This window comes from Anomaloglossus baeobatrachus, chromosome 12 (genome assembly GCF_048569485.1).
Source record: "Anomaloglossus baeobatrachus isolate aAnoBae1 chromosome 12, aAnoBae1.hap1, whole genome shotgun sequence".
NCBI classification, from domain to species: domain Eukaryota; kingdom Metazoa; phylum Chordata; class Amphibia; order Anura; family Aromobatidae; genus Anomaloglossus; species Anomaloglossus baeobatrachus.
In genome coordinates, this window is record NC_134364.1 from 44,322,223 (window position 1) to 44,339,367 (window position 17,145).

The window sequence follows — 17,145 nt, forward strand, 5'->3', positions numbered from 1 at the left end:
GCAATGGCCCTCTTGCTGCTGGGACCGGTGGTACGTCCCTTTCCCTCTGTGGTAGGCTGCGCAGGCCCTCTCTGGTGCTTCTCTGCTGGAGTCCACACCGGGCCCTGATGATGCAGCTGTACCTTCGGGCTGTTTATGGGCCAGGTGCTTGCAGCTCTCCTGCCCTTCGGATTCGGCTACCAGGGAGTATTTTAGGCCCTGGTGGCCACAGACTCCGATGTCCGAGTCTCTTCTGTGCCTCTCTGCTCCGCCTGCTTCACTGGGCCAAGCTGCTCCAGCTCTAGGCCCCAGTTCCACAGGACAGCACACTCTGCGTCTGCACTCTCTGCTTTCTCCTACAGACTGAACACTAACTCCTCCCTCAGGCCAGACTTAAGGAATGCTCCCTGGAACTCCAGGTTCAGAGCTCCCCCTGCTGGCCTGAGGGAGAACTGCGTTGGATGTTAAACTTACTGGCCAATAGACCTCCCATTTACCTCCAGGCTCAGCATTAACCCTTTGGAGGGGCAATGTTGTTGTGGCGACCAGGTCCTGGGGCGCCACAGATCCTGACCTAGGGTCCTGTACCCCGTCATGCTCGGTACCGGTCAGTTCTTTTGGGCTTGCTGATGCCGACAGTCCTCCTAGACTATGTCCGTCGTACCCTTTTCCAATGTCACTGCTACTGGTCCCCGACTTCTCTGGTCCCGGACCACCGTCTGCGTCCCAACCTCGGTATAGCTCCCTGGGAGCTAACACTCCAGCTCCTCACTCTTTGAGGGCTCTCACTACTCTCCTGCTTCTTCCCTCCCACCAGTCTGCCTGACCCTTAGGTGGGTGACCCTTTTCCAGCTAGACCAACCCACTGGTGTGTCTGACAGGTCATGACGTGAGGTGTTGATTGGGATTTGTGGTGCTGATGGTAGTGACACCGATTTCTTAGGAACCTGGAACCATGGGGGTAGGCCCTGCACCCTGGGTAAGGATGCAGTACCCTGTGGCACCCTGATGTACTCAGGGGCGCCACACATCCCCACCAGGATGCAGGGCCTACCCCTAGGGACCCAGAAGACCAGTGGCGGTAACAACAAAAACATTCCTGTTAATCCCTGTTTTTCCCCAAATTCCCCATAGACTGGTACCAGGCTAGGGTTGGACCAATGGATGGCCACTTAGAGGTGGAGCCGATCCAGTCCACTAGACGACAAGGTGGGAGGGGCAGACAGTGGACAGTCGGTCTGCAGGAGTCGGTGACAGGGAGAGGAAGTGAGCAGACAAACTGACAGGAGTGTAACAGTGACCTGAGGGCCCAGGCGGTTGGTTGCCGGTGGAGTACGGTGGAGTACTCCCGGAACCACAGCACCAACGGGGTACAGAATTCTAGGTCAGGCAAACGCTCCAGGCAAAAATCTGCATAGTGAGGGGACCATCAAGGACCTCACTGACCTTGAAGTTCGGGACACAGTAGCAACGGGAGAACCGGGGAACAGGACCAAAGACTCCACAGGGTTCACGCTACCATCATATGGACTAACGTTAAGAGACTACCAGGAGGAGACCCCCAGTCGTTACAAGGCACGGAGACCCACCAACCAAAGAGAGGTGCAGGGGAAAGAAGTCACCAGGTCACTAAACCAGCACTGGGACTAAGGGGACCTGCGGTCAACACCAGCTTTCCTCGGGTGACCAGTTTCCACCTTGCCGTAAGTAAAGGAACCAGTTACACTGCAACCCCTTGTGTGGCCTACTTTCTTTCAACACCCATCTACCTCACCTATCTTCTGGGGCCTGTCCCTGCTTGCGGAGGGCCTAACATCCAGGCATCCACTAACACCAGCCCCAGTAGTGAGAACTGTGCAGTGGCAGCTCTATCCACATAGCCGCAACCCGCAAGTGGCGTGACGTGATAAACTTTCATTCAATTCCCCTGTAAATATTCCCCTTTTAAAAAGCACCAAGAGCACAGGACCGGGCAATGGTCACCAAGTGACATTTCCCCAGTTATACACCACGTACCCTGGGCAACACATGTGCACCCCAGGTGAACACATATTTAAGATGATGTTAACGAGGTCAAAAACCCCCCCACCCACTAACAAACCCCCGCCCACTTGCAACGGGTCGATTAAAATGTGGACTGGGAGGTTTTTTGTTCATGTTGGTGGGGTTTTGTCCGCCGAACACCAGAATTTTATGCCCAGTGAGAGCCATTAAGAGAATTTAGTGGCTCACACTGTGGTGGCGGCTCCTGTCATTCATAGCAGGAAGCCGATTCTTTGTGTCGGATTAGTCACAACCGACACATCACTAATATTGAGTGAGTTCAGACAATGGCTGGCCATTTTTTGCTAAAGGTATTGTGACATGTTTAAATCACAAATTACTGCTTAAATTACTAGGCTATCAGCCATGAATTAATAAATTGATTACGGTAATTAAAACAATAATTACAACCTCACATTTAGCAAGGGGCCTAATACTTGTCTGCTAACTTAGATAAGTATAGTATCACAGAGTTATGACCCGGACGTGCGGTATTTAGTTTAGTCATCTTCCAGTCTGTGATGTTGCTGAAGGCAAAGTCTCCAGTCAAGAATGCAAACTAATGTTAAAAGATCAAAAGAGAACAAGGCGAGTCTGAGAATATCTGTCCTTACTATACTATTCTGGGTTTTTGCTATGTAATCTGAGATCAGCATGATATAGAGGCAGAGACTCTGATTCCAGTGATGTGACACTTACTGGGCCACCTGCTGTACTCTTGATACAAACACTGTTTTTAGTTCGCTAATTATTTGTGTGCCGCCCCCGTGCCAGCAGCCGAGCTGCTCGGATCCGGATTCGCAGTGGCTCGAGGGTCTCCGGACCCGGGGGTCATGCGGCCACTCAAATGAAGGGGGTTATTTACAAGGGATATTATAGAGTTCGTGACGCCACCCGTGGTATGTGGTAATTAGGAGTACCACTGGTGCAGTTGGGAGTACATGGGGTTGATGAAATGGGGCAGCCAGGTGTTGTGACCTTCCACGGGTAGGGGGAATACCCCGAGGCTCGGTGATGGTAGGGGAGTGCCGTTGGATGCAAAGGGGTCACTGTGGTACTCACTCAGTCCATTAAGCTGACACCGACAACTGGTCAAACAAGTCTCTGGACACCGCTGCCGCTGAGGGGAGCTTAGTTCGGGTCCTGTCCCCAATGGTGCTGCCTGGTGATCTGTGACCTGCCTCCTGGCACTAAGTTTACTTCTTTGGTCGTCCCGGTACTATGAAACTTGCCGGGTCCCGCTCCCCACTATGGCTAAGTGTGGGAGCTTGCTCTCAGGGCTCACGCTTGTGATTTTTCGGACCGTTTTGAGTTGGAAAGTCCTATGCCCCTCGTTGCGTTAATGCCCCGATTTTAGAGCAGGTGGGAACGGATCTTGAAGGCTCCGTTCTCCTCGGGTAAATTATCGGGTTGCCTGAAGCTACTCCCCGACCTAGGGTCCACGTACCCCATCGTGCCTTGGTCCCGGTGATGGTGCAAGGCCGCCGGCTGTCCTCCTCGACAAATCCGTGCCCCTTGCCACGATCCCCTGCGACCAGGGGTCCACCTCCTCTAGGTCCAGAGCACCATCTGCCACCTAGATTGCTTCCCAGGAGCCCCGCTCCCAACCTCCTCTCTTACTTCTCAAACTCAACTTCTTCCTCTTGACACTCCTGACCTCCCCTCCCCAACCCCCCAAGTGGGCGACTCTATTCCACTCAAGCTATCCACTGGTGTGTCTGGTGGGTGTGGTGCAGGGTTTATCTAGGATTTGATTAGCTGATGTAGGCAACACCATGCAGTTAGGGACCCAAAACCAAGAAGGAGGTGGATACTACACGGGAGGGCAGATTGTGCAATACCCTGTGACGACCCGATAGTCCAGGGGCGTCACATTTGGATCACCACTGACCCTGAGAATGGGGCTAGTCCGAGCAAGCACATCTCTGCTCTTTTGACTTCTTAAGGCCCTGTTACACGCAACTACATCGCTAAAGAGATATCGCTGGTGTCACAGAATTTATGACGCACATCCAGCGTAGTTAGCGACGTCCTTGCATGTGACACCTACGAGCGACCGCTAACGATCCAAAAAGCAGCACAAATCGTTGATTGTTGACACATCGTTCCTTTCCCAAATATTGTTGCTCTTTTGGGACGCAGGTTGTTCGTCGTTCCTGAGGCAGCACACACCGCTACGTGTGACACCCTGGGAACGACGAACAACAGCGTTCCTGCGTCCTCCGGCAACAAGGTGGGAGTGACGTTAATGCGGCTGCTCTCCGCCCCTCTGCTTCTATTGGTGGCCCACTGTGTAACGTCGCTGTGACGCCGCACGAACCTCCCCCTTAAAAAAGAGTTTCTTCGCCGGCCACAGCGACATCCTTAGGTAGGTATGTGCGTTTGACGCGTACTAGCAATTTTGTACAATTTTGTGACACACGCACGACGGAGGTGGGTGCGATCGCTAGCGACATCACTAGCGACGTCGCAGCGTGTAAAGCGGCCTTTAAGATAACCAAGTGATGTGCTTGACAATTTCAAGGAGTTTCATAGAAAAAGAATGGAGGTGTGGTGCACATGCTCATCCTCCGGACCCTTCAGAAGGATCTATTCTGTAATCAGTGGTGATCCCACTAGTAAAAATCCAAATGATCCAAAAGATATCCCTTATCCTATCAAGAAAATATATATCGTTATCCATGTTGTTTCCATCATTCACCTTTATCATGGAATTTTTTGTTTCTTACAGGTTATAGAGCTAAAATCATACATGAAAAACAACAAGTTCTGGCCTTGAGAAAGGAAATAAGTCTAAACGATGAAATTATTTTGGATTTACAAAGATATGAAAGAAACAACGACAGCCTTGTGACGTAAGCACAACAAACAAAAGTATTTCACGATATGAAGGACTCTAATATACCCCCTGCTCGGTATATGACTACCTTACCGCTGGGGAGCCATCATTGTTCTCCAGGTTTTCTCCATCACAATCTGGGCTATCCTCCGTTATGCATAGTTCTTGCGCTGAGGTTACATGGCACACTCTACGTATTTGAAGGGTTTCTTGACAATAAGGTGTTCAACAAATTCACAAAATGCCTCAGCAAGACACAACAGACCCTCCAGAGCGAGAAAAGCTTTTAGTTACGGTACCTCTCTCTACTCCACCCAAGAGATGAGGATAGGTGATATCCCATAACCTCTTTAACTAGTGATGAGCAAAAACATTTATACTACCCTGGTCCTGACTCCACTTCAGTCAGACCCAGGCACTGTGAACTCCCTCATCAGGCAATTAGTAGGCCCCCATGACGTCGGCACGGTGGCTCAGTGGTTAGCACTGCAGTCTTGCAGTGCTGGGGTCCTGGGTTCAAATCCCACCAAGGGCAACATCTGCAAGGAGTTTGTATGTTCTTCACAACCCCGTGATTTGCGTGGGTTGTCTCCGGTTTCCTCCCACACTCCAAAGACATACTGATAGGGACTTTAGATTGTGAGCCCTAATGGGGACAGTATTCCTGATGTATGTAAAGCGCTGCGGAATATGTTAGTGTGGCGCCCCTGACCTGGTCAGGCACCACTGAGTACTGCACCCATGCTGGGGACAGTACAATACAGGTAATCCAGAAGGCTGACCGAGGTGTGACTACACAGGCGCATAGTGATCAGGTCTCACACATGTACCTTTGAGAGGACCCCTGGGGATCCCAGGAGGGGGCAAAGCCTTCACCTCCACTTGAGGAGTGGAGGGGGCGAAGCCTCCATCTCCACTCAAGGGGTGTGGTAGAGAGCTTGGTTGCTAGGTGGCGTAGGCAAGAACAGGAGAGGAGGAGCAGTGAGCCGGTTTAGTGTGCAGTCCAGGGAGAGCAGACGTGAGGAGCAGACCCCTGGGGCTGTGACAGTCTAACAGCGTCCGCGCAGTGACTACCGACGGGGGAGAACGGTCACCTAGTAGTGCTACCCGAAATCCATCTTCAGCTAAAGAGAGAGCAACGGAGTGGGAAGTAAGGAGACTGCTAGGGAGTTACCAGGCCCAAACGGGTAGCAGGTCCCAGTGCAGGGATAGATCCACCTTTCCTTGCCAAACCTGCTTGAGGGGGCACTTCACACCCCCAAGATCACACTACAGAGTCCGCAGCCACGTCGCCACAGTTAGGGCCCATAGTTCACAGGAGGCAAGCAGCCGGAGTGTCCTGGTCCAGGCTACAAGCAAACGGGCCAAAACGAAGGGGAGAGAGGCTTCAGCAACTTCCCTGGGTGACCCCCATAGGGACTAAAAGTCGGGGTTACCCCAAAACGCAAAGGGCTAAGGAAGGCGAGTCGGTAGTCACCCTTATCAGTCAGCCTGAAGGACACCTGGTTCCAGCCTGGTTCATCCCAGCTACGCCCGGGTTACTCACTCTGCCACCTTCTGTGAGTAAAACCCCTGAAAGACCTTCTGCTTGTGTGGAGTTATTCTGCGCCTTGTGGTTCTACACATCTACACAGGGCCCTGGGGCTTGCCTCACTCTCAGGAGGCTATTACAACTGACTGCACCCACCATCAGCCCCAGGCGTCCCTCAAATCTGCAGTGGCGGTCCCCACTGACCGCAATTCTGAGAGTGGCGTCACGACAATCCTAGATAGAAGATTTCCTACCTGTGACAGGATCCAGCTGCGTGGAGTCCCTGAAGGTAATGCACCGACACAACACTGGAGGGGCTTCACATCTGGCGCTGTGAACAGGATAAGGACTAGACCTGTTCAGACAGGTGACCATGTGCCTGGGCGGTCCGCTTGAAAAATTGGAAGCGCCGCCATATTGCCACCATGAAAAGCGCGCTGAAAAACAACAGCAGCCCGCGCTGGGAGAAGTTACCGCCCACGAAGAGGTGTGGCTACCCAGAGATCCCCTGCAGAGTCCTGACCTCGCAAGTGATGAGAGCGGAGGCGTTCAGAGACGTCGGGACAGAAAGGGAGCCATAAGCCTGCTGCTGGGAGAGGAGTTGCAGGAAGTGAAGGAATTGGCACTTCGGCTGCAAGAAGAAGCCAGAAGTCTGCTGTTAGAGGAAATGGCGTCTGAAGATAGGAGCCCAGAGCCGGGTTCCGCTGCCTGGTGGGCCCGGGAGCTTGCCCAGTTCAGTGACCGGCTGGAGGCGAGACTCGTGCAACAGATCAGAGAGGGACGTGCGGAGCTTCTGGAGATGGCTGCAGCGGTTCAGGCCTACGAGAGGAGAGCCACGCGACGAGCGCCAGACCGAGCGACGACTCAGACCCCGATGGTGCCACCGATGGGTGAGTCCAGTGTTGCCCTTGCCAGCGCGAGTGTCCCGACCCCTGCTGCCACGCCCGCGGTCCCTGAAGAGGCGCCCGGCGCGGCGACGCTGAACCAGGCTGCAACCACGCCAGGTGCGGCCCGCCAAGCCCAGGCCGCCGCAGCGATGCCCTGCCCGGCCCGCAAAGATCCGGCTGCCGCCGCAACCCTCATCCACGCCGCGGGTGTGACGCTGACCCAGGCCGCCGCCCTGCTAGGCCCGGCCCGCCAAGACCCCACCGCAGCAGCGACGCTCGTCCGCGCCGCAAGTGAGGTGCTGAACCAGGCCGCAACCACGCCAGGTGCAGCCCGTCAAGCCCAGATCGCTGCAGCGACGCCCAGCCCAGCCTGCACAGATCCCATCGCAGCTGCGATGCCAATCCAGGCCGCCGCAGCGATGCCCTGCCCGGCCCGCCAAGAACCGGCCACAGTAGCGATGCCTGCTAAGACTGCAACTGCGACGCTGATCCAGGCCGCCGCCATGCCAGGCGCGGCCCGCCAAGACCAGGCCGCCGCCATGCCAGGCGCGGCCCACAAAGACAAGACTATACAAGTATTTACCCCGGCCTGCAAGGCCAGAGCAGACACCGCTCCCCAGTCCAAGGAAGTCCCTGCTAGGAAGTCCCTGCTGGGAGAGGACCCCGAATACTGGAAGCTGAAGGCTGACCTAGAGGCCCAGTTCCCACAGGAGATGGTGGACCGGTATCTGCTCCCTCCGCACACCCACAGGAAGACTCCTGCAACATCCACGCCAAAGAGTCCACCGCCCGGGCCTGCTGATGAACACCCATCCCCAGCGCTGCCACAACAAGAGTGCTCAGAAGAACTAAGGGGGAGAGGAGGCCAGGAAGCTGAGAAGCTGACCCCAGAGCCATCAGCAGTGGATCCATGCCCAGAGCCAGAGATGTTGCCATACTCCCGCTGGGATGAAGAGGAAGATTTGTCCAGAAACCTCACCTGGGAGCCTGCAAGCAGTGAAGTAGCAGCCCAGCAGAATCCAGCCCGCAAGACACGGCGCCGCAGCAGAACAAAGTTTTCCCCTTCCCCTGCACAGCAATCTCCAGAGAAGAAAGATGAAGTGACGGCCAGAGACTTGGAGGAGAAACGGTTCTTGAGAAGGGCCAAATCCCAGGTCAGAGGTCCACTCTGTCGTGGTGTAGTAGAAGACTTCAGCTTGAAATCAGGTTATGGCTTCATAGTAGCTCCTGGTATGAAGGAAGGCATCTTTGTTAACAGAAGAGACGTTAGAGCCCATTTGCCCAGAGGACATCCAGGAAGGAACCTACGGACAGGAGATTCAGTGGAATTCACCATGCACCAAGGAGAAAGGGGATGGTATGCATTGGATGTTACACCATGTCCCAGACATCCCTACAGTGAATCTGCGGTCTCAACAGAAAAAGAAACAGATACAGAAAAAGAAACAGATACAGAAAAAGAAACAGATACAGAAGAAGAAGGAAAAGACAGAGATGGAGAAAGCAACAGGTGCCGCAGCCCTACAGGCCCAAGCCCTGGTGAGGAGGAATCTATGTAGAGAAAAGTAAGAAGTACAGCAAGTTAAAGTTTGAAAAGTTTGCAACGTTAATGTTCAAGAAATGTGCCCACATGAACTAATGTGAGAAACCCATGAACCTTAAGGCTATGAACTGGCTATAGCCACAAACTCTCGCAGTGTAAATGGTTACCCCAGAGGTACCACCACCAGGGTCAGCCTATTTAGGGGCCTGGCTCGCCTGCAACCAGGGAGCACGCCTGTTTATGGGGCCTGGCTCACCTGCAACCAGAGAGCACGCCTGTTTATGGGGCATGGCTCTCCACCACAAAGAGGGTACCTGGTCAGCACCAACTGTGGAGGCCGCCTCTACATCCTGCCAGAAGAGGCTGAAGGCGCGGCTCCACCAGGCCAGGTATATCCTGAAACCACCAGCCCATGAAAGCCGCCTCTACATCCTGCCAGAAGTGGCTGAAGGCGCGGCCAACGTGAGAGGGTTTTGGGTGGGTTAACGGACTTGTGGGTGGAGGGTGGTGATGTATGGTACCTGGTGGTTTTAAAATGTTTTACCATGTTTTACTGTTTTATGCATTTTAAAATGTTGTCTTGCAGCCCGAGGACGTGCTGGTGATAACTAAGGGGGAATGTGGCGCCCCTGACCTGGTCAGGCACCACTGAGTACTGCACCCATGCTGGGGACAGTACAATACAGGTAATCCAGAAGGCTGACCGAGGTGTGACTACACAGGCGCATAGTGATCAGGTCTCACACATGTACCTTTGAGAGGACCCCTGGGGATCCCAGGAGGGGGCAAAGCCTTCACCTCCACTTGAGGAGTGGAGGGGGCGAAGCCTCCATCTCCACTCAAGGGGTGTGGTAGAGAGCTTGGTTGCTAGGTGGCGTAGGCAAGAACAGGAGAGGAGGAGCAGTGAGCCGGTTTAGTGTGCAGTCCAGGGAGAGCAGACGTGAGGAGCAGACCCCTGGGGCTGTGACAGTCTAACAGCGTCCGCGCAGTGACTACCGACGGGGGAGAACGGTCACCTAGTAGTGCTACCCGAAATCCATCTTCAGCTAAAGAGAGAGCAACGGAGTGGGAAGTAAGGAGACTGCTAGGGAGTTACCAGGCCCAAACGGGTAGCAGGTCCCAGTGCAGGGATAGATCCACCTTTCCTTGCCAAACCTGCTTGAGGGGGCACTTCACACCCCCAAGATCACACTACAGAGTCCGCAGCCACGTCGCCACAGTTAGGGCCCATAGTTCACAGGAGGCAAGCAGCCGGAGTGTCCTGGTCCAGGCTACAAGCAAACGGGCCAAAACGAAGGGGAGAGAGGCTTCAGCAACTTCCCTGGGTGACCCCCATAGGGACTAAAAGTCGGGGTTACCCCAAAACGCAAAGGGCTAAGGAAGGCGAGTCGGTAGTCACCCTTATCAGTCAGCCTGAAGGACACCTGGTTCCAGCCTGGTTCATCCCAGCTACCCCCGGGTTACTCACTCTGCCACCTTCTGTGAGTAAAACCCCTGAAAGACCTTCTGCTTGTGTGGAGTTATTCTGCGCCTTGTGGTTCTACACATCTACACAGGGCCCTGGGGCTTGCCTCACTCTCAGGAGGCTATTACAACTGACTGCACCCACCATCAGCCCCAGGCGTCCCTCAAATCTGCAGTGGCGGTCCCCACTGACCGCAATTCTGAGAGTGGCGTCACGACAATCCTAGATAGAAGATTTCCTACCTGTGACAGGATCCAGCTGCGTGGAGTCCCTGAAGGTAATGCACCGACACAACACTGGAGGGGCTTCACATTAGCACTATATAAAAATAAAGATTTTTTTTTTAAGATGCATTCCAGTGCCAGCCAAAAAAGTTTGGTCTGCCCTGGTCCAGATGTCATGAAAGACCAAAGTGAACACTGGATGAGTGTAGTGAGAATATATTTGCTCATTTCTAACTTTAAACCACATCAGTATTAACCCATGCAAACAGCAGAAGAACATACAAACCAGGGCTGTGGAGTCGATAAGCTAAACCTGCGACTCCGACTCCAATCATTTTTATGATACAATAATCAAGATATTTAGATAGAACATAAAATATATTTATTGGAATACAACTTTAGAACACAAAAAACTAATAAATTGTAAATATGTAATACACTATGTAATATATATATATATATATATATATACGGTATATATATATATATATATATATATATATATATATATATATATATATATCTATATCGCTATATATATATATACATACAGTATATAATCGATAACACTATGTAATAAACTATGTAATATTTAAGTAGCAAAAAACAGTTTTCAACAAAGGCATACTAAATACCATTTGTGCAGTCTATGAATTTGTTCTAAGAAATAGACTTACCTACATCAGATCCTCCTTCGCAGATGACCTCAAATCTGACCTAATATTGTTAAGGCTGGAGAACAACCTCTCTACAGTAACTTGGGTTGGAGGAAAAGCCGTAACCACATGGGCAACATCTCTAACAATTTCCGGGTATAAAGGAATTGCCTCATGCACAGTTAGTTTTGATGAAAGGTTGAATTTTTCTATTTCTTTGAGAGCAAGTGAAAAATGTTGCTGAAATATGGTCAATCTGCTGCTATAGGACACAGAGTGAAATCTTTTTCCTTACGGCAATGCTTTGCCTGCTCCTTGTCATCCACATACTTGTCAAAGTTAAACTCCTCATCTGATCAGGATGAAGATATTATGGCAGCAGTAGCACTGTCAGGCCCAAAGTCCTCTTGCACCTGGCAGTCCTGTAGGCCACTCATTCTAACTGCTACCTCAGTCAGAGCTTCTTTTCCTTTAGTAAGCTGTTGATTATCAAGTAGTATATGATGACTTGGGTCCACATAAACAGGTGCCAGAAGAATTTTATTTTCCAATAGCTGTGTCTATCTCCATTTCATTGAAGCAGAAATGCCATCTGCGATTAAACCTCCTCTTTGGGACAGGCAAAATAGCAAGTTCTTCCACTCCCTTATGAAAATACCAGGAGTTAAATCCTCAGCTTGTAATTGTTTAGTCACAGTAAATGGATGATTAAGCAATTCCTTCAATTCAGCCACCTGTGTCCATTGACCTTCATTTAGGGTTACCTGAGGGTTCACCATATCTATAAGAAACGGTTTTAGTTCAAGCAATCGCTCAATCATTAAATAAGTGCTGCCCCACTGAGTGGCTTAATCGACAATTGCCCCTTTCCCAGCACGTCTCTTCAAGATGGAATCAATTTTAGAGGGTTCTGGCGGCAATAACCAATTTCTTCACTTTTCCAATCAGATTTCCAGCATGTCCCTCTTGCAGACTATCCCTTATTGCCAGCTGCAGAGTGTGCACAACACAGCGCATGTGATGAATATGAAAGTGTTTTGAAGTAGCTTCAACAAGATCATCTAATTCTAAAGTATCCTTTTGCTGTTCTTCTGTTGCAATATCTGTTTGTTCCTCAGTTACATGAACAGCACTGTGGCCTTCCATCTCACATATACTAAATCCTAAATTTAGTAGTCGAAGTCAGTCCATTTTATACCGACTCCGACTCCACCAAAATGATCTCCGACTCCACAACTTCGACTCCACAGCCCTGATTACAAACTCCATCTGCAGATGATTTCCTAGGTTGGAACCAAATTCTACAAGGCGTCAATGCTCAGCACTTAGTATTATCTGATAAAAACCTTAGTAAAGTGAATGTTAACATTCGACTTTTGTTGTCTTATTGTCCCAGATACACGTCAACGTCTGCAATGCTGGAACGAGAAAAAGAATTTCTTCAGATCCAGTTGGAAAGTGAAATAAATACATCCGAAAATGATAAGTATGCGGATTCCTATATTATCGTAGTGTTGAGTCACACCACGTTTGTGGATTATGAATGGGAGGACAAGGTCTGCCTACACCAGGAGTCTCAAACTCGGCTGGCTGCACATAGAAAAATAAATATTTGGGGGGCTGCATTCTTTGCAGGATAAAGTGACATTGTTGCAATACCATATATTTTTTTTCTATATACCTTAGGGTCACTTTGTGAAATTTTCACTCATTTTTTTAATTTTTCTCTTTTAAATGTCATTCATTGTTTGGGTTATGGTACGGTTTTATAGCTTGAATTGTTACGGATGTAGAGATAGCATGTACTTTTTTGTTTATTTTCGTTGATATATCAAAAAGCAATTTTAATGGTAAAAAGAAATTTCCTTGCTTTATTTAAAAAAAAAAACAAAACTAAAAAAACACAACTTTTTTTTTTTTTTTTTTTTTACATTTTATCCCCTTTTTGTATGTAATATGGTATTACAATTAGAACCATATAGTAATTTTGGCCAACATCTTGTAGTAATTTTTCTATGGGGTCCTCATCTTGTAGTAATATGCCCGTCTTGGTCCCCATCCTCTAGTAATGTGCCTATCTTTGTCCCCATCCTGTAGTAATAAACCCCATCCTGGTCTCCTTCTTGTACTAATGTGTCCATCCTGGTCCTCATCCTGTAGTAATGTGCCAATCATGGTCCCCATCCTGTAGTAATGTCAAAATCCTGTAGTATTGTGCCTATCCCAGTCTCCTTGTAGTAATGTCCCCGTCCTATAGTAATGTGCCCATCCTTGTCCCCATCCTGTAGTAATGTGCCAATCTTTGTCTCCATCCTGTAGTAATGTGCCCATCCTGGTCTCCTTGTAGTAATGTGCCTATCCTGGTCTCCTTGTAGTAATTTGCCTATCCTGGTATCCTTGTAGTAATGTGCCCATCCTGGTTTCTTTGTAGTAATGTGCCTATCCTGGTCTCCTTGTAGTAATGTGCCCATCCTGGCCTCCTTGTAGTAATGTGCACATCCTTGTCACTTTGTAGTAATGTGTCCATCTTTGTTCCCATCTTACAATAATGTCCCATCCTGTAGTAATTTCTTCATAAACACATAAAAAAAGATTCTTCTCACCTCTCCTCTGTTTCCCTCATTGCACTCTTCCCTGTTTGTTGTAGCCTGCAGGGACATGGACCACGTGACGATTGTGGCCAGTGCCTGCAGCAGTCAGCGCTTTATTTCATTTGAATGAACTGCTGGCACAGAGCTCTCTGCAGCCCTAAACCAATGGCAGCTGCTGGCCAATCAGAGTCCAGTGCATGATGTCATATCCCTACATCAGCTGCTGGCCTTGTGATTGTCCAGCGGCTGCCTTAAGGCCCCGTTACACGCTATGATTTATCTGACGATCTCAGTACCGATGTGACAAGCCCAGATCATAGTTACGATTTGCCGAGATCGCACATAGGTCGTTTAGTAGCGGTCACACGTACACATCTCACAAACGATGCAACATCGTTCAGCGATATATTGTTTGACCAAGGCGGTCGTGTGGATGTTGTTCGTCGTTTGCACTGCAGGGTGTCAAAGGTAGCAATATGTCTGCTGCATTCCAAAATACGAACAATATTTTGAAACTGAACGACGTGTCAACGATCAACGATGTTCAACCTATTTGCGATCGTTCGGAGTCGCACGTAAGTGTCACACGCAACGACGTCGCTAACGATGACGGAAGTGCGTCACGGAAACCGGGACCCCAACAACATATCGTCAGGTAAATCATAGCATGTAACGGGGCCTTAAGGTATAGTTCTGAAGATAGCTCTGCGCGGTACCAGCAGTTCACTCAAAGCCCCGTGTTTGAGACCCCTGGTCTACACTATGCCTCAGGCCTCTGACACACATCCGTGAAAATGCACGCACGTGTGTTATGGTCCGTTTTTCGGGTCCGTGTCCCGTTTTTGTGTCTGTTTTTATGGTCCGTGTGGCATCTGTGTGACCGGCGTATGCTAGCCGTGTGTGCGTGTGTAATGCCCGTGTGTGCGTGAGATTTGTAACTGAGGTGTAAGTGTGTTTTCCATGTGAAATGTCCGCGTGTGTGATGTAAAATGTCGTTGATGCTTAACCGCAGACAGCAGACAGAGTCGGGCGCTAAGAATGAACTCGGGTGAACTTCACCCGACTTCATTGTCATCCCGCGGCTCTGTCTGGGTGTCGTTACTGATTAGCGGTCACCCGTGCAGGACTCACCGGTGACCGCTAATCCCCAGAGTAACTGAAGTGAGCAGCGCGATTAGCGCTGCCGTCACTCAGGTTACCCGCGGCTAGCTGGATCCTCCACCTGTGACCGCAACTCACCTGTGACTTCATCGCTGTCACTCGGGGGACTTGCTGTCACAGTTGGAGTAACTTCAGTGACAGCACAACTGATCGCACGGCTCACCTCAGTTACTGTGTGGATCTGGCAGGAGCCGCAGGGTTCTTCTGCCGCTCCTGTCACCTTCATGTAGCAGAGCTGGAAGCGACACGGGACCTCCGTGGATTACGCTGGACATGGATGGGTATTTGGGGCTTAATAAAATGGTGAACGAGGTGTTTTTTTTAGTGTTTCTTATTTCAAATAAAGGATTTTTCGTTGTGTGTGTTTATTTACTGTAACTTACAGATTAATCATGGAAGGTATCTCGGGGAGACGCCGGACATTATTAATCTTGGACTTAGTGGCAGCTATGGGCTGCCATTAACTGTTTATTACCCCGATTGCCAACACACCAGGGCAATTCGGGAAGAGCCGGGTAGAGTCCCAGAACTGTCACATCTAATTGTTTTTGCTATTTGGGTTTTGAACTGCAAAGCAGAGTTTTTGCCCAAATTTCTGCCAGAAAAAGGCTGCAGTTTGAACTGCATAGTGGGCACAAGAAACCCAAATTCCCATAGACTTTGCTTGAAAAGCAGAACACATCCATTTCGGCATTAAACGCTGCAGTTGAAAAAGCAGCAAAAAAGCAGGTAAAAAGCAGGTAAAAAGCAACGTGGACACATACCCTTAAGCTGGGGGGCTCCCCATAATGTGGAGCTCCCCATCCTGAGAATACCAGTCTTCAGCCATGTGATTTTACCCTGGCTGGTATCAAAATGGGGGGGAACCGCAAGTCGTTTTTTTTAATTTATTTATTTTCCTGCACAGTATAGACCCGCCCACCGGCGGCTGTGATTGGTTGCAGTGAGACAGCTGTCACTCAGCGTGGGGGCGTGTCTCACTGCAACCAATCATAGGCGCCGATGGGCGGGGAAAGCAGGGAATACGAGATTGATTAATGAGTGGCCGGCTTTTTCAAAATAGTAAAAGCCGCCGGAGCAGTGTGAACGCTGTGCAGCGCCGCGCCGGTGATCGGGGATCGGTAAGTATGAGAGAGGGGGGAGACTGACCGACAGACAGAGAGAGGGACAGACAAGACAGAGAGAGACCGACCGACAGAGAGAGACCGACCGACGGACTGAGGGAGATTGACCGACATAGACAGAAAAAGAAAGAATAGCCGACATTGGTACAAAAAAGCACAAAACGTACACGGAGTATACAGAGATGCATCCGTGTCACGTACTTGTGCGCACCAAACCATTTACTTTCATGGTGTCTGTGTGTGCGTGTTCCGTGCAGGAAACGGACATGCTGCCGTGAAAAACGGAAACACATACGGATCATGGACACGGACACACGGACATGATGAAAAACACAAGTTTGACCACAAACATAGATTAACATTGGTGCACGTTTGTCCGTGTCTCTGGTATATACGGAAACGGACAAAACACGCACGTTTTTAACGGATGTGTGTCGGAGGCCTCACACAAATGCCTTTTTTCATATACACACGTCACAAAAGATCTTGGTATTGTATCTCTTTTTTTGCGCCCCTAAGCAGTCACTCATATAACAACATTATAGGGGTTGTCTAGCCAAAGTAGGAGCACTGATGGACATGGACAGAAAAGGGTCCCTTTGCAAGAACAATATATGGGCCCTTTGCAGATTTAGAGCTACTCACAATACACTATTTCACTTGGTTTGGCTGTGGAAATGGGCCCCCTTACCTCTTGGGCCCCTGTTGCACCAGTGATATGTCCGCCCCTGAGTAGGACTATGTACATCCTACTTTAGGTAGACTTCCTGCAAAGTCTGAAATGTGCAGCCAATCACCAGCTATAGTGATGACAGGTTGGTCATTTGGTGCTAATACTCGGCTGCAACAATCACAGGTCTCTCAGGATGCGACAGAAAGTACAGAGCCAATCTGTGACTTTCCTGCTTCATCCATAAGAACATGTGACCACTGCAGCCAATCACGTACTGGAAGTACAGAGACCAGCGGGGAACCCAGGCAGCATAGGAATGGGAGCAGCAGGGGATCGTATTTTAATAGTTTACTGCATTCTAAGGTTTTATTTTTATTATTTCAGTCGGTCAACCTCCAAAGGACATAAAGGAGCTTTTTTTAATTATTT

At 49.9% G+C, this 17,145-nt stretch overlaps 1 protein-coding gene across 2 annotated transcripts in view; it reads left to right on the top strand.

Annotated features, from left to right (window-relative positions):
* Positions 1–17,145, top strand: part of C12H14orf39 (chromosome 12 C14orf39 homolog) — a 94,755-nt gene that overhangs the window by 12,987 nt on the left and 64,623 nt on the right. For both annotated transcript variants that reach the window (XM_075329996.1, XM_075329997.1), the window contains exons 4-5: positions 4,754–4,877; positions 12,564–12,653. In XM_075329996.1, the coding sequence (XP_075186111.1) occupies positions 4,754–4,877; positions 12,564–12,653 (214 nt within the window). The remainder of the gene's footprint in view (positions 1–4,753; positions 4,878–12,563; positions 12,654–17,145) is intronic.